The sequence below is a fragment of the Ascaphus truei genome, chromosome 19 (assembly GCF_040206685.1).
Source record: "Ascaphus truei isolate aAscTru1 chromosome 19, aAscTru1.hap1, whole genome shotgun sequence".
Taxonomy (NCBI): Eukaryota; Metazoa; Chordata; class Amphibia; order Anura; family Ascaphidae; genus Ascaphus; species Ascaphus truei.
The window spans coordinates 20,770,324-20,788,667 of record NC_134501.1 but is presented as its reverse complement, the minus strand read 5'-3'; the positions used below and the strand labels follow the sequence as shown (position 1 = coordinate 20,788,667).

The 18,344-nt window shown below is 53.4% G+C and overlaps 2 protein-coding genes across 2 annotated transcripts in view; one reads left to right on the top strand and one right to left on the bottom strand.

Moving 5' to 3' along the window:
• Positions 1-15,783, bottom strand: part of LOC142470185 (copine-7-like) — a 37,698-nt gene extending 21,915 nt beyond the window's left edge. The window contains exon 1 of the mRNA XM_075577162.1: positions 15,748-15,783. Within this exon, the coding sequence (XP_075433277.1) occupies positions 15,748-15,783 (36 nt within the window). The remainder of the gene's footprint in view (positions 1-15,747) is intronic.
• CBFA2T3 (CBFA2/RUNX1 partner transcriptional co-repressor 3) overlaps positions 15,592-18,344 on the top strand; it is an 82,611-nt gene continuing 79,858 nt past the window's right edge. The window contains exon 1 of the mRNA XM_075576815.1: positions 15,592-17,287. The gene's annotated coding sequence lies outside the window, so the exon portion shown is untranslated. The remainder of the gene's footprint in view (positions 17,288-18,344) is intronic.

Here is an 18,344-nt window from a genome sequence, read left to right as displayed (position 1 = left end):
CTCTGCAGTGTGTTGCATTCCCCGTGGCAGTGAAGGGGTTAATTCTTCCCGCCTCTGTTCCCGAGCCCCTTCTGGTTCCGCGCAGCGAGAGGTGTTGGATCCGCGCCATCGGGAGACCCTGTACACCTAATCCCAGCCTAATAACGTGTAATGATAGTAATGAAGCGTCTGTGGTGTGAACACAGCCTCTCGCTGGGGGGGGGGGGCACTTACGCTCATCCCACCCCAGCCTGCCCTGCAATGCCAAGCTTATCACAAGCCTCTAACCTCACCCCCCTCTCACTCCTCTATCACCCCCCTATCTCACTCTCTCTCACCCCCCTCTCACTCCTCTCTCACCCCCCTCTCACTCCTCTCTCACCCACCCTCTCTCATTCCTCTCTCACCCCCCTATCTCACTCCTCTCTCTCACTCCTCTATCTCACTTCTCTCTCACTCCCCTCTCTCACCCCCTATCTCACTTCTCGCTCACTCCTCTCACCCCCCTCTCTCACCCCCCTATCTCACTCCTCTCTCACCCCTCTCTCAATCATCTCTCACCCCCCTCTCACTCCTCTCTCACCCCCTCTCTCACTCCTCTCTCTCAGCCCTCTCTCTCACTCCCTCTCTCACTCCTATCACCCCCCCTCTCTCACTCCTCTCACCCCCCTCTCTCACTCCTCTCACCCCCCTCTCTCACGTCCTCTCTTTCGCCCCCTCTCTCACTCCCCTCTCACTCCTCTCTCACCCCTCTCTCACCCCCCTCTCTCACTCCTCTCTCACCCCTCTCACCCCCTCTCTCACTCCTCTCTCACTCCTCTCTCAGCCCTCTCTCACCCCCTCTCTCACTCCTCTCTCACCCCCTCTCTCACTCCTCTCACCCCCTCTCTCACTCCTCTCTCACTCCTCTCTCTCAGCCCTCTCTCTCACTCCCTTCTCTCACCCCCCTCTCTCACCCCCCTCTCTCACTCCTCTCTCACCCCCCTCTCTCACTCCTCTCACCCCCTCTCTCACTCCTCTCTCACCCCCCTATCTCACACCTCTCTCACCCCTCTCTGTCACTCCTCTCTCATCCCTCTCTCTCACTCCCCTCTCACCCACCCCTCTCACCCCCCTCTCTCACCCCCTCTCTCACTCCTATCACCCCCCCCCCCTCTCTCACTCCCCTCTCTCACTCCCTCCCCCCCCCTCTCTCACCCCCCTCTCTCACTCCCCTCTCACCCACCCCTCTCACCCCCCCTCTCTCCCCCCCTCTCTCACTCCTCTCACCCCCCTCTCTCACTCCTCTCACCCCCTCTCAGTTTCAGTGTCTGGTTCTCAAGGTGACTCCGGTACTTTCTGCAGAGTGTGTGTGTGTGTGTGTGTGTGTGTGTGTGTGTGTGTGTGTGTGTGTGTGTGTGTGTGTGTGTGTGTGTGTGTGTGTGTGTGTGTGTGTGTGTGTGTGTGTGTGTGGTCTCTTCCTCTCTCAGGCTGTGACACTCTCAGGCTGTGACACTCTCTCAGGCTGTGACACTCTCAGGCTGTGACACTCTCAGGCTGTGACACTCTCTCTCAGGCTGTGACACTCTCTCTCAGGCTGTGACACTCTCTCAGGCTGTGACACTCTCTCAGGCTGTGACACTTTCTCTCAGGCTGTGACACTCTCTCTCAGGCTGTGACACTCTCTCTCAGGCTGTGACACCTCTCTCAGGCTGTGACACTCTCTCTCAGGCTGTGACACTCTCTCTCAGGCTGTGACACTCTCTCTCAGGCTGTGACACTCTGTCAGGCTGTGACAGTCTCTCTCAGGCTGTGACACTCTCTCTCAGGCTGTGACACTCTCTCAGGCTGTGACACCTGCTGTGACACTCTCTCAGGCTGTGACACTCTCTCAGGCTGTGACACACTCTCAGGCTGTGACACTCTCTCAGGCTGTGACACTCTCTCAGGCTGTGACACTCTCTCAAGCTGTGACACACTCTCTCAGGCTGTGACACACTCTCTGAGGCTGTGACACACTCTCAGGCTGTGACACTCTCTCAGGCTGTGACACTCTCTCTCAGGCTGTGACACTCTCAGGCTGTGACACTCTCAGGCTGTGACACTCTCAGGCTGTGACACTCTCTCTCCAGGCTGTGACACTCTCAGGCTGTGACACTCTCAGGCTGTGACACTCTCTCTCAGGCTGTGACACTCTCTCTCAGGCTGTGACACTCTCTCTCAGGCTGTGACACTCTCTCAGGCTGTGACACTCTCTCAGGCTGTGACACTCTCTCTCAGGCTGTGACACTCTCTCTCAGGCTGTGACACTCTCTCTCAGGCTGTGACACTCTCTCAGGCTGTGACACTCTCTCTCAGGCTGTGACACTCTCTCTCAGGCTGTGACACCTGCTGTGACACTCTCTCAGGCTGTGACACTCTCTCAGGCTGTGACACACTCTCAGGCTGTGACACTCTCTCAGGCTGTGACACTCTCTCAAGCTGTGACACACTCTCTCAGGCTGTGACACACTCTCTGAGGCTGTGACACACTCTCAGGCTGTGACACTCTCTCAGGCTGTGACACTCTCTCTCAGGCTGTGACACTCTCAGGCTGTGACACTCTCTCTCAGGCTGTGACACTCTCTCTCAGGCTGTGACACTCTCTCTCAGGCTGTGACACTCTCTCAGGCTGTGACACTCTCTCAGGCTGTGACACTCTCTCTCAGGCTGTGACACTCTCTCTCAGGCTGTGACACTCTCTCTCAGGCTGTGACACTCTCTCTCAGGCTGTGACACTCTCTCTCAGGCTGTGACACTCTCTGTCAGGCTGTGACACTCTCTCTCAGGCTGTGACACTCTCTCTCAGGCTGTGACACTCTCTCTCAGGCTGTGACACTCTCTCAGGCTGTGACAACTGCTGTGACACTCTCTCAGGCTGTGACACTCTCTCAGGCTGTGACACACTCTCAGGCTGTGACACTCTCTCAGGCTGTGACACTCTCTCAGGCTGTGACACACTCTCTCAGGCTGTGACACACTCTCTCAGGCTGTGACACACTCTCAGGCTGTGACACTCTCTCAGGCTGTGACACTCTCTCTCAGGCTGTGACACTCTCAGGCTGTGACACTCTCAGGCTGTGACACTTTCTCTCAGGCTGTGACACTCTCTCAGGCTGTGACACTCTCTCTCAGGCTGTGACACTCTCTCTCAGGCTGTGACACTCTCTCAGGCTGTGACACCTGCTGTGACACTCTCTCAGGCTGTGACACTCTCTCTCAGGCTGTGACACTCTCTCTCAGGCTGTGACACTCTCTCAGGCTGTGACACTCTCTCGGGCTGTGACACTCTCTCCCAGGCTGTGACACTCTCTCTCAGGCTGTGACACTCTCAGGCTGTGACACTCTCTCTCAGGCTGTGACACTCTCTCAGGCTGTGACACTCTCTCAGGCTGTGACACTCTCTCTCAGGCTGTGACACTCTCTCTCAGGCTGTGACACTCTCTCTCTCAGGCTGTGACACTCTCTCTCTCAGGCTGTGACACTCTCTCTCGGGCTGTGACACTCTCAGTCTGTGACACTCTCCTCTCTCGGGCTGTGACACTCTCAGTCTGTGACACTCTCTCTCAGGCTGTGACACTCTCTCTCAGGCTGTGACACTCTCTCAGGCTGTGACACTCTCTCTCAGGCTGTGACACTTTCTCAGGCTGTGACACTCTCTCAGGCTGTGACACTTTCTCTCAGGCTGTGACACTCTCTCACAGGCTGTGACACACACTTTCTCTCAGGCTGTGACACTCTCTCTCAGGCTGTGACACTCTCTCTCAGGCTGTGACACTCTCTCAGGCTGTGACACTCTCTCTCAGGCTGTGACACTCTCTCTCAGGCTGTGACACTCTCTCTCAGGCTGTGACACTCTCTCTCAGGCTGTGACACTCTCTCTCAGGCTGTGACACTCTCTCAGGCTGTGACACTCTCTCTCAGGCTGTGACACTCTCTCAGGCTGTGACACTCTCTCTCAGGCTGTGACACTCTCTCTCAGGCTGTGACACTCTCTCAGGCTGTGACACTCTCTCTCAGGCTGTGACACTCTCTCAGGCTGTGACACTTTCTCTCAGGCTGTGACACTTTCTCTCAGGCTGTGACACTCTCTCAGGCTGTGACACTCTCTCTCAGGCTGTGACACTCTCTCTCAGGCTGTGACACTTTCTCTCAGGCTGTGACACTTTCTCTCAGGCTGTGACACTCTCTCAGGCTGTGACACTCTCTCAAGCTGTGACACACTCTCTCAGGCTGTGACACTCTCTGAGGCTGTGACACACTCTCAGGCTGTGACACTCTCTCAGGCTGTGACACTCTCTCTCAGGCTGTGACACTCTCAGGCTGTGACACTCTCAGGCTGTGACACTCTCTCAGGCTGTGACACTCTCTCAGGCTGTGACACTCTCTCTCAGGCTGTGACACTCTCTCTCAGGCTGTGACACTCTCTCTCAGGCTGTGACACTCTCTCTCAGGCTGTGACACTCTCTCTCAGGCTGTGACACTCTCTCTCAGGCTGTGACACTCTCTCAGGCTGTGACACTCTCTCAGGCTGTGACACTCTCTCTCAGGCTGTGACACTCTCTCTCAGGCTGTGACACTCTCTCAGGCTGTGACACTTTCTCGCTGTGACACTCTCTCTCAGGCTGTGACACTCTCTCTCAGGCTGTGACACTCTCTCAGGCTGTGACACTCTCTCTCAGGCTGTGACACTCTCTCTCAGGCTGTGACACTCTCTCAGGCTGTGACACTCTCTCAGGCTGTGACACTCTCTCTCAGGCTGTGACACTCTCTCAGGCTGTGACACTCTCTCAGGCTGTGACACTCTCTCTCAGGCTGTGACACTCTCTCTCAGGCTGTGACACTCTCTCTCAGGCTGTGACACTCTCTCTCAGGCTGTGACACTCTCTCTCAGGCTGTGACACTCTCTCTCAGGCTGTGACACTCTCTCTCAGGCTGTGACACTCTCTCTCAGGCTGTGACACTCTCTCTCAGGCTGTGACACTCTCTCTCAGGCTGTGACACTCTCTCTCAGGCTGTGACACTCTCTCTCAGGCTGTGACACTCTCTCTCAGGCTGTGACACTCTCTCAGGCTGTGACACTCTCTCTCAGGCTGTGACACTCTCTCTCAGGCTGTGACACTCTCTCTCAGGCTGTGACACTCTCTCTCAGGCTGTGACACTCTCTCTCAGGCTGTGACACTCTCTCTCAGGCTGTGACACTCTCAGGCTGTGACACTCTCTCTCAGGCTGTGACACTCTCTCTCAGGCTGTGACACTCTCTCTCAGGCTGTGACACTCTCTCTCAGGCTGTGACACTCTCTCAGGCTGTGACACTCTCAGGCTGTGACACTCTCAGGCTGTGACACTCTCAGGCTGTGACACTCTCTCAGGCTGTGACACTCTCAGGCTGTGACACTCTCTCTCAGGCTGTGACACTCTCTCTCAGGCTGTGACACTCTCTCAGGCTGTGACACTCTCTCTCAGGCTGTGACACTCTCTCTCAGGCTGTGACACTCTCAGGCTGTGACACTCTCTCTCAGGCTGTGACACTCTCTCTCAGGCTGTGACACTCTCTCAGGCTGTGACACTCTCTCTCAGGCTGTGACACTCTCTCTCAGGCTGTGACACTCTCTCTCAGGCTGTGACACTCTCTCTCAGGCTGTGACACTCTCTCAGGCTGTGACACTCTCTCTCAGGCTGTGACACTCTCTCTCAGGCTGTGACACTCTCTCTCAGGCTGTGACACTCTCTCTCAGGCTGTGACACTCTCTCTCAGGCTGTGACACTCTCTCTCAGGCTGTGACACTCTCTCAGGCTGTGACACTCTCTCTCAGGCTGTGACACTCTCTCTCAGGCTGTGACACTCTCTCTCAGGCTGTGACACTCTCTCTCAGGCTGTGACACTCTCTCTCAGGCTGTGACACTCTCTCTCAGGCTGTGACACACTCTCTCAGGCTGTGACACTCTCTCTCAGGCTGTGACACTCTCTCTCAGGCTGTGACACTCTCTCTCAGGCTGTGACACTCTCTCAGGCTGTGACACTCTCTCTCAGGCTGTGACACTCTCTCTCAGGCTGTGACACTCTCTCTCAGGCTGTGACACTCTCTCTCAGGCTGTGACACTCTCTCTCAGGCTGTGACACTCTCTCTCAGGCTGTGACACTCTCTCTCAGGCTGTGACACTCTCTCTCAGGCTGTGACACTCTCTCAGGCTGTGACACTCTCTCTCAGGCTGTGACACTCTCTCTCAGGCTGTGACACTCTCTCAGGCTGTGACACTCTCTCTCAGGCTGTGACACTCTCTCTCAGGCTGTGACACTCTCTCTCAGGCTGTGACACTCTCTCTCAGGCTGTGACACTCTCTCTCAGGCTGTGACACTCTCTCAGGCTGTGACACTCTCTCTCAGGCTGTGACACTCTCTCTCAGGCTGTGACACTCTCTCTCAGGCTGTGACACTCTCTCTCAGGCTGTGACACTCTCTCTCAGGCTGTGACACTCTCAGGCTGTGACACTCTCTCTCAGGCTGTGACACTCTCAGGCTGTGACACTCTCAGGCTGTGACACTCTCTCAGGCTGTGACACTCTCTCTCAGGCTGTGACACTCTCTCTCAGGCTGTGACACTCTCTCTCAGGCTGTGACACTCTCTCAGGCTGTGACACTCTCTCTCAGGCTGTGACACTCTCTCTCAGGCTGTGACACTCTCTCTCAGGCTGTGACACTCTCTCTCAGGCTGTGACACTCTCTCTCAGGCTGTGACACTCTCTCAGGCTGTGACACTCTCTCTCAGGCTGTGACACTCTCTCTCAGGCTGTGACACTCTCTCAGGCTGTGACACTCTCTCTCAGGCTGTGACACTCTCTCTCAGGCTGTGACACTCTCTCTCAGGCTGTGACACTCTCTCTCAGGCTGTGACACTCTCTCTCAGGCTGTGACACTCTCTCTCAGGCTGTGACACTCTCTCTCAGGCTGTGACACTCTCTCTCAGGCTGTGACACTCTCTCTCAGGCTGTGACACACTCTCTCAGGCTGTGACACTCTCTCTCAGGCTGTGACACTCTCTCTCAGGCTGTGACACTCTCTCTCAGGCTGTGACACTCTCTCTCAGGCTGTGACACTCTCTCTCAGGCTGTGACACTCTCTCTCAGGCTGTGACACTCTCTCTCAGGCTGTGACACTCTCTCTCAGGCTGTGACACTCTCTCTCAGGCTGTGACACTCTCTCTCAGGCTGTGACACTCTCTCTCAGGCTGTGACACTCTCTCTCAGGCTGTGACACTCTCTCTCAGGCTGTGACACTCTCTCTCAGGCTGTGACACTCTCTCTCAGGCTGTGACACTCTCTCTCAGGCTGTGACACTCTCTCTCAGGCTGTGACACTCTCTCAGGCTGTGACACTCTCTCTCAGGCTGTGACACTCTCTCTCAGGCTGTGACACACTCTCTCAGGCTGTGACACTCTCTCTCAGGCTGTGACACACTCTCTCTCAGGCTGTGACACTCTCTCTCAGGCTGTGACACTCTCTCAGGCTGTGACACTCTCTCTCAGGCTGTGACACTCTCTCTCAGGCTGTGACACTCTCTCTCAGGCTGTGACACTCTCTCTCAGGCTGTGACACTCTCTCCCCTCATGCTGCTGCTCATAGAGCGCGCGATTCTGCAGAAGACAAAGAACTTTGTCTTTGCGCGCGACGGTCGGGTCACGTGTGCAGCTCAGCCAATGAGAGCGAACCGCTCACGTGACATCACGGCCACGTCTTCCCATCATCTTGGACCTCAGTGCAGGTTTCGCGCGAGCGGCAGGCGCGCGTGACATCACGCGCACGCCGCCACTATAATCGCGGCCTAAGAACTGTCAGTGATACCCGTTACCCGGCGCACGCGGTGTATCACATCCCAGGTATGTGAGTAAGGAATATCAGTGATACCCGTTACCCGGCGCACGCGGTGTATCACATCCCAGGTATGTGAGTAAGGAATATCAGTGATACCCGTTACCCGGCGCACGCGGTGTATCACATCCCAGGTATGTGAGTAAGGAATATCAGTGATACCCGTTACCCAGCGCACGCGGTGTATCACATCCTGGGTATGTGAGTAAGGAATATCAGTGATACCCGTTACCCGGCGCACGCGGTGTATCACATCCCGGGTATGTGAGTAAGGAATATCAGTGATACCCGTTACCCGGCGCACGCGGTGTATCACATCCCAGGTATGTGAGTAAGGAATATCAGTGATACCCGTTACCCGGCGCACGCGGTGTATCACATCCTGGGTATGTGAGTAAGGAATATCAGTGATACCCGTTACCCAGCGCACGCGGTGTATCACATCCCGGGTATGTGAGTAAGGAATATCAGTGATACCCGTTACCCGGCGCACGCGGTGTATCACATCCCGGGTATGTGAGTAAGGAATATCAGTGATACCCGTTACCCGGAGCACGCGGTGTATTTCCTCCCGGGTATGTGAGTAAGGAATATTAGTGATACCCGTTACCCGGAGCACGCGGTGTATTTCCTCCCGGGTATGTGAGTAAGGAATGTCAGTGATACCCGTTACCCGGAGCACGCGGTGTATTTCCTCCCGGGTATGTGAGTAAGGAATATTAGTGATACCCGTTACCCGGAGCACGCGGTGTATTTCCTCCCGGGTATGTGAGTAAGGAATGTCAGTGATACCCGTTACCCGGCGCACGCGGTGTATCACATCCCGGGTATGTGAGTAAGGAATGTCAGTGATACCCGTTACCCGGCGCACGCGGCGTACCCAGGGATACTGCAGCTCGTGCTGTGCCCAGACCCCCCGATTCTCCCAAGGCGCCCCCCCCCCCCCCCAGCACAGAGTGGGTTGCACAGATTGCTGGGTCCGCGGAGGGGAACGATGTAACTTCTTACTGTGCCAGGCCAGCTCACTACGTGAGTGTTAATTAACACTGAATTCCAGCAGAAGGGCTCCTGCAAACCCATTAATACTCAATGCATTCCCAATCATTAGAGCTCCGCTCTGAATTAATAATGAGCAAACATCAAAAGCCACTTAAAAGAATACCTGTTAAAGGCAGCAGCCTGTTAACGACGCTGCCACCTCACACTCACTGAATTACAAGAAAGACAATTTAAGTGAATAATTAATAATGAAATAAAAGGAACGGCCAGAAACTGAAGCTGGGGCGTTAACCCCTCCCCTGCCAGAGAAACCCCAGCGCGGAGGCAGCTACACATTGTACACGCTCTCTCCTCCTTTTATCTCCCGGCCTGCGTGTAATAAGCAGTTAGGACCCGTTTTACTAAGCTGTGCCAAGCTGTAATGCATCATGCGGATATTGGCATCAAGGCAATAAGGCACTCGTGCTGCCTCTGATGATAACCTAACGTGTGGCTAATTAAATTAACCCTTTTGTAGTCAGCATTGACCTGCAGCCCATAACCAGGGGGGGGGGGGGGGGTACATAAGGCTTCCTTCCCCTTCTATACAGCTCAATTTCAGGGCGTTGAAATCTCTCCCCTTTTAATCTCAGAACCACGTGGCGCCCAGGCGTGGCACACAGGGGCTGCTGCCTTATAATGGGGGAGATCAGTCTTTGCAATGCACCTCTCTGCAGAGAGCTGAGGGAATCCCCTGCACAGGGAGAGAGGGGTGGGGGTGGGGGTGGGGGTGGGGGGGGGGGGTGCAGGTGTGCGGATCTCAAAATACTCCCCCCCTCCCCTCCACAGCTGCTCCCTCCGAGGTGAAAGCTGCAAACCCCAGTCCCTGTCCTGCAGGGGACCTGAGCTGCGGGCGCTGCGACTCACACAACACGAAATCTGACAGTCTGTCGCCGGTTTGATCGCGGCGAAAACGTTGGAGACGTTCGCGATAAAAGTGCGTTTTTTTTTTCACGTTCATAGTGCGCGGGCATCGTACGCGCGATTCATTTCTATTAGGCCGTGCGTATAGTGCCCGCAACGGCGCCGCCGCCGCCCAAAAACAAATCCATTGCCGCCACGCGTGCGCTTATAGTAAGCGCGACGGCGACAATGCGACGGAGCGTCGCCAAATTTGGAAGCCGGGAATATTTGATTTTTCAAAAAGCGACGCCGGCGCAAAGCGAAATATAACTTTCGGTTAGCGGTGACGGGTGACGTCACCCGACCCGTCGCCGGTACTATACGCGCGGCGTTACTTCGGCTTTGAAATGTGAAGGAAAAAACGAAAGCTGTCACGGGCCGCAGTATCGTCTCTTTCAAAAGGCGAAATAGCCCATTTTTTGCCATCTGGTCCGTCGCTAGCTGCGAAACCGCGGCGGAGCGATATTCTTGGGTTTCACACATCTGCGCCTGACGGGTCCTTTCAGGTGATAACCTAACTTATTGTGCCTGTTGGATACATTTCCAGGGGCAGGTCAGGCCAATCGTGCTGATCCCACAGCCGTATATATACTTTTTATACGGGTATTAAAGGAGTAGTACATGCAATATCCTACGTGTGCGTTTTGATACGTATTAGATACTACGTATATCTTATTTTTTTCTTTTTAGTCAACATTTAATGCCATTTTTAATGAGTTTTAATATACTGAGCATCCTTTCATTTCTATAGCAGGTTTTAGCCGACGTCCCCAGCAGTGCAAGATATTTGCAACACTTTCCTGTTTGTGATCATTTGTTGCCAATGTTCCCAGCAGTTTGAGCGCAAAATGTAACAATAGATAATGTTACCTTAGTAATATCAGGATACATTGTAGCTGCTGAGTCACACTGACGGAAGGATTGATTGAAACTGAAAGGCAGCCATTTAGTGAACCATGGAAGCAGGATTTTGCTGATCGATCACAGAAGAACGAATTGACCATCATCTTAGGTCATTAGTTTTAATTACAAGCTAATCAAATGCTGCTTATGTTGTTTTTATTTAAAGTGCCGCTTGGACTGCCTCCGCGATACACCTACCCTCTCAGGCAGTGAGTAACGCATTACTAATGTGTTGAAGACCCTTCTAGAAGCGAAGGGGTTAAATTATTTTCAAATGTAGGACCCAAACCAATCAACGAAAATGACGGGATAAGCAATGTGTTGTGCAGGGAGTTGTGCAGGGAGTGGGAGGTTGTGGCAATGCCAAAGATGACGTGATCAGGGCAATATGGTCGCTCTTACACAGCGCAGATATTATTTTATGCGGATAGTTGTTTCACGACGAACTGGAATGGAACATTTTAACCCATTCACCTTCTCAACATGCGGCAAAGCAGGGGTTAAAGGTGAAGCCTGATCATGATAAACTGGAAGCACTTGGGGAGGGTGTTATCCGTCAAGCTTCGTTACAGGTCAGCGCACTCGGGATGGGTTTGACGCCCATGCAAGTCAGTGGGCGTTACGCCCTGTTTGGGTGACTTAACCTATAAAGCAGGTGTGGGCAACTTCAGTCCTTGAGGGCTACCAATAGGTCAGGTTTTAGGAATAGCACTGCTTCAGCACAGGTGGTGAGCCACCTGCTATAAAGGGACAGGATGAGTTTGGGGTCGGACGTATCCCACCTTCTCCATGTGTCTTTCATCGCTTCAGATCTGTTTATTCACTTTGTAAATATAGGCCTCAAAGCCTAAGGCCTGGGACATGGTGCAGGGAGCGGCGCTGGGCCGCACTGACGCTCATGCTCTCCTGCTCAAGCAGGAGATTTTTTCTGTCCCTGCATGAGCGTCAGCGAGCGCGCTTGTGTGAAGGTGGGAGGTCTTTTTGACCATGTCCGAGGCCTAACTGTGACGGTCACATTACCGAGTGACACACGTTGCATGCACACGCTGCATACGCACACGGGATACACATGCTGCATACGCACACGGGATACACACGCTGCATACGCACACGGGATACACACGCTGCATAGATACGCTGCATACACACATAGGATACACACGCTGCATACACTCACAGGATACACACGCTGCATACGCACACAGGATACACACGCTGCATAGATACGCTGCATATGCACACAGGATACACACGCTGCATACGCACACAGGATACACTGCATAGATACGCTGCATACGCACACGGGATACACACGCTGCATACGCACGCAGGATACACACGCTGCATAGATACGCTGCATACGCACGCAGGATACACACGCTGCATAGATACGCTGCATACGCACATAGGATACACACGCTGCGTAGATACGCTGCATACACACATAGGATACACAAGCAGGATACACACGCTGCATAGATATGCTGCATACGCACACAGGATACACACGCTGCATACACACACGGGATACACACGCTGCATAGATACGCTGCATACGCACACGGGATACACACGCTGCATAGATACGCTGCATACGCACACGGGATAGACACGCTGCATAGATACGCTGCATACGCACACGGGATAGACACGATGCATAGATACGCTGCCATACGTACACGGGATACACACGCTGCATAGATACGCTGCATACGCACACGGGATACACACACTGCATACGCACACAGGATACACACGCTGCATACGCACACGGGATACACGCTGCATACGCACGCAGGATAGACACGCTGCATACACACATAGGATACACACGCTGCATACGCACATAGGATACACACGCTGCATAGATACGCTGCATACACACATGGGATACACACGCTGCATAGATACGCTGCATACGCACACAGGATATACACGTAGACTGCATACACACACAGGATACACACATTGCATACACACAGGCATAAACACACTGCATACATATGCATGTTACATACGCACATAGTATACATACGCATGTTGCATACACACACAGGATACATACACTGCATAGATACGCTGCATACACACACTGCATAGATACGCTGCATACACACACAGGATACACACATTGCATAGATACGCTGCATATACACACTGCATAGAGACGCAGGATACACACGCTGCATAGATACGCAGGATACACACACTGCATAGATACGCAGGATACACACGCTGCATAGATACGCAGGATTCACACACTGCATAGAGACGCAGGATTCACACACTGCATAGAGACGCAGGATACACACACTGCATAGAGACTCAGGATACACACGCTGCATAGAGACGCAGGATACACACACTGCATAGATACGCAGGATACACACGCTGCATAGAGACGCAGGATACACACGCTGCATAGAGACTCAGGATACACACGCTGCATAGAGACGCAGGATACACACGCTGCATAGAGACTCAGGATACACACGCTGCATAGATACGCAGGATACACACGCTGCATAGATACGCAGGATACACACGCTGCATACACACAGGCATACACACACAGGCTAAACACGCAGCAGACACGCTGCATACATATGCATGTTACATATGCACGTAGTATACATACGCATGTTACATACGTAGGATACACGTGCAGCACACATACACATGTTGCATACGCTGTGTGCTGCTGTTTTACTTGCAAAGGTTCCAGGTTAATTGTAGTTTTTAAAAAAATCAGTTTTCAGGAGATTCAGTACAGCAAGGCCCTGCTTCTTGGCCCCCCGCTTTACGGCGGTACCGAGAAGGGGGCCGCCATTTCTGCACATGCGCAGAATGGGCCGGTTCGGGGTCGCACATGCGCAGAATGGGTTTTTTTGCCGCCGTTGCGCATGCGTAGAACGGCGCATTGCCGGTCTGCGCATGCGCACATAAAAATCGCCGGTTCCGCTTTGCGGTGATTTTCGCTTTGCGGCGGGTCCTTAGAACGGAACCCGCCGCATGACTGGGGCCCTGCTGTATTTTCCCAAATAGAGAAGCAGTGCGGGGATCTGCATTGTACATATGCACAGAGGAAATAACACGGGACCTATACCCCTTGCTAACACGGGACCTATACGCCCTGCTAACACGGGACCTATACCCCCTGCTAACACGGGACCTATACGCCCTGCTAACACGGGACCTATACGCCCTGCTAACACGGGACCTATACCCCCTGCTAACACAGGACCTATACCCCCTGCTAACATGGGACCTATAACCCCTGCTAACACGGGACCTATACCCCCTGCTAACACGGGACCTATATGCCCTGCTAATACAGGACCTATACCCCCGGCTAACACGGGACCTATACGCCCTGCTAACACGGGACCTATACGCCCTGCTAACACAGGACCTATACCCCCTGCTAACACAGGACCTATACCCCCTGCTAACATGGGACCTATAACCCCTGCTAACACGGGACCTATACCCCCTGCTAACACGGGACCTATACGCCCTGCTAATACAGGACCTATACCCCCTGCTAACACGGGACCTATACGCCCTGCTAACACAGGACCTATAACCCCTGCTAACATGGGACCTATAACCCCTGCTAACACGGGACCTATACCCCCTGCTAACACGGGACCTATACGCCCTGCTAATACAGGACCTATACCCCCGGCTAACACGGGACCTATACGCCCTGCTAATACAGGACCTATACCCCCTGCTAATACAGGACCTATACCCCCTGCTAACACGGGACCTATACGCCCTGCTAACACAGGACCTATACCCCCTGCTAACACGGGACCTATACCCCCTGCTAACACGGGACCTATACCCCCCTGCTAACACGGGACCTATACCCCCTGCTAGCACGGGACATATAACCCCTGCTAACACGGGACCTATAGCCCCTGCTAACACGGGACCTATACCCCCTGCTAACATGGGACCTATACCTCCCCTGCTAACACGGGACCTATACCGCCCCTGCTAGCACGGGACCTATCCCCCTGCTAACACGGGACCTATCCCCCTGCTAACACGGGACATACACCCCCGACTAGCACGGGACATACACCCCCGGCTAACACGGGACATACACCCCCGGCTAACACGGGATATACACTCCTGGCTAGCACGAGACATACACTTCTGGCTAACACGAGACATACACTCCTGGCTGACACGGGACCTATACCCCCTGCTAACATGGGGCCTATACCCCTTGCTAGCACTGGACATATACCCACGGCTAAAACGGGACATACACCCCCGGCTAACATGGGACATATACCCCCGGCTAACATGGGACATATTTAGTACCCCTGGCTAAAATGGGACATATACCCATTGCTAACATGAGAGGTACAACCCCTGCTAACACGGGACATATATACATGCTGCTAGAGTACTGCCTATATATGCTGTTATGCTATGGAGGTTTGTATTATTCTGGGGGGGAAAGGCCACATTTCCCAGAGACAGAAGCAGGGCAGGAAATGTCCTCTCCTACATCTATCAGAAAGCTATGCAATGAGAATCAAACTTTGTATATGTGTGCGTGTGCATGTATGTGCATGTATGAATATGTGTGTGTAACAAACAGAAGTGTCATTTTGTCACAGTGACGCAGTGCTCAGTGCTCACTCCTAAACCTGTGCCAGCCACGCTGCACCCATCTCATCTTTATAGAAATATATATACTATATATATATATTATATATATATATACTTCCTGCCTGCCGCAGTAGCGGCACCTCCCTCGCTGGTTTGGGGTCTCCGTTCCCCGTTTCCGCCCGTTCTGTGCTTGTTTATGGAATTCAGCGCTCAGCAGCTGCGGGAAACAAGTTGGCTCCGTCGCTGCCAATTGTACAGATAGCTGGCACGGGCACCACAGGTCCGGGGGCGGCAGGGAGGAGGATGGGAGATAACAGAAAGAAAGATGGACAGATGCCACAGAGGCTGGAGCGCAGAAGATGCCAACTCTGGCAGCATGGGGCCAGGGAAGCTGGCACCGCTTACCCAGGCAGGCGGGAGGTTCCTTGGCACAGGCGCCATGGAGGACGACACAACATGCAATGTGAGAAAGACACACACAGCGAAGGGGAGACAGAGCGAGAGAGAGAGAGAGAGGGTGGCAGAGAAAGGCAGTGATATGGAGGAAGAACAGGTATACAACGGAGACATGAGCAGGTAGCTCGGTGCCCAGGGCAGCCTCCTCGCTTCTACACCTTTCCTGCAGCTGTACCCCACAATGTAGGTACCCTCTACAGCAGACCAGCTGCGCTGGACACCGCCGCTCCTTGATTCGGGGCATCTGCATCCCATGGCCGCTCAGACACCCAGACAGAGGGAGATCCGAGGATTTGGGCATTTTTCCCGGATATTCCCATCTGCCTCTTTGCTCTCCGCGTCTTCAGATGGTTGTGCGGAATTTTCACCGCCTTGGCTGGGACTCTGTGGACATGGCCGCTGCTTCCCTGTGGCTCCCGGGGAATATTACTGCGTTGGGCTGCGCAGTCTGTGGATGTATCGTGCTCCGCTTCGTGGAACGCTTCTGTGGCTTATCACAATGGATATACAGATTTCATTTCTAGAGCTGGAAGCCTCCGTTGGTTATAACATGGATACCCCGCTCGCCTTACGTCTCACACTGGATGCCACGGCAGAGGGGTCACCAGCGCGAGCCCTGCACCCGTGAGCTTCTGGATTCCACACCTGTGCTTGTTTATTACAGCCACCTGGCTCCAGGAAATAACAGCACCAGATTTACCACAGAAAAGGACCTAACCTGGAAAGTGAAGGGATTGTTCTCCGTTGATAAATCTGTTGCTGTTTTCTGTGCCAGTTTTGCAGCCCGGAGACCGGAATAAACATCCCAATTGGACAAGACCTCCGGAACGGATCAGCTGCGTGAATAATGGACAGTCGGTCACCTCTATGGCTTCCGCGATGGGTGGTAGCCTGGGGTTAAACGGAAAATATATCATGTTTTCAAACTATAACGTCCTTTTATTTGGTGAAAAACAAAATGGCAGTGGCTTCCCCAAATTTACAAGGACCTAACATGGGGTCAAGAACCATGCCACAGCCCACTCAAAAGGCCAGCATCTATCCCGCATGGATATTCCCCCCAAACGGATGGTGGGAGGAGGACGGATCTTTTCTAAGAAGTAAATAAAGTCATTTGAAGATCTTTCAATAGCCCCCGGGTTTGGGCTGTGAAATAAATTCGGCAGTTTATTCTGCATAGCGGTGGTCACATATTGCGGCCAGGAGCTACTCACGCGCGCACTGCACGGCGGTCTGTAAGTGACCCCCACGGCTGGGTGCCATACCCCAGAGCTGGCCAAAACCTCCGTAATGATCTACTTTGTCTCGCTAATCTTTGCTGAAAACGTGCATCACTTTGATTTATTTTTCTCCCTGGTAAAAGTTCCCTCTCCGAATGCAAGTGAGTGGACAATGATGTCTCCCTCTGACCCCCCTGGCAGTGGGCTCTGCGTGTGGGGCAGTGTGTGCATGAGTGACCCTCCAGGGACACAGCATGGCTTACAGTCTGGTAAGATATGGGGCTGTGGGCCCTATCAGTGTGCGATCCTATTACCTTGTATGGCTTATGGGATTGCCTAAGGGACAGGTTATTACCCAGAAGTGAGAGGTGCACAGGTACAGCCAATGGTTATAATAATACCTCCATCACATGGCACTACCATCTATCTAATGGTCAACCTGTCTCTTTGTCTGTATCTCACTTATTCCCTCTCTTTCTTTATACGTCCTCACTCTCCCCCCCATTTTTTCCTCTCCCCCCCCTATTTTCCCCTCTCGCTCCTCTTACTCTTTCTCTCCCTTCATTCCCCCTTCTCTCTCCTCTCCCCTCCCTCTCTTACCCTTTGTCTCTCCCTTCATCCCCCTCTCTCTCTCCTCTCCCCTCTCTCTCTTACTCTTTGTCTCTCCCTTCATCCCCCTCTCTCTCTCCTCTCCCCTCTCTCTCTTACTCTTTGTCTCTCCCTTCATTCCCCTCTCTCTCTCCTTCTCCCCTCTCTCTCTTACTCTTTGTCTCTCCCTTCATTCCCCTCTCTCTCTTCCCCCCCCCCCTCTCCCTCTCTCTTTTTATCCTCTGGCCCTTATGCTTGCTATAAACTGCGATGGTGCTAGCCCCGGCGTGGGCCTTTCCGTGCGATAATCACTGGATCGACGCTAATGCGCCTTAAACAAATATGGCTTCTGTGTCTTTCCGTCTCTCAAAATCTCTCTTCATCTCCCCCTTCTTCCTCCATCGCTCCTTCTCCCCCCCTCTCTTTCCATATCCCCCCCCTATCTCTCAATATCTCACTCTTTTTGTCTCTCTCCTCCCCTCCCTTTCCTCCTCCTCTCTCCCTCTTAACACTCTCCCTTCTCTCTTGTTCATACTTCACAGAGCTGGGTATCCCCTTGAGACCTGCCAGATGTTCTGATCTCCTCAGCACATCTCTCCCCCCCCAACCTCATGAAACATTCATGAACCTGCCTGTGTGATCTGCCAGTGGCTGCTTCTCAGCGACCCAAAAGCAGGGCACGGGTGCCTCGTGCCCTGCAGCTGGCATCACGAGACCGTGCCACTGCGGCCCAGCATG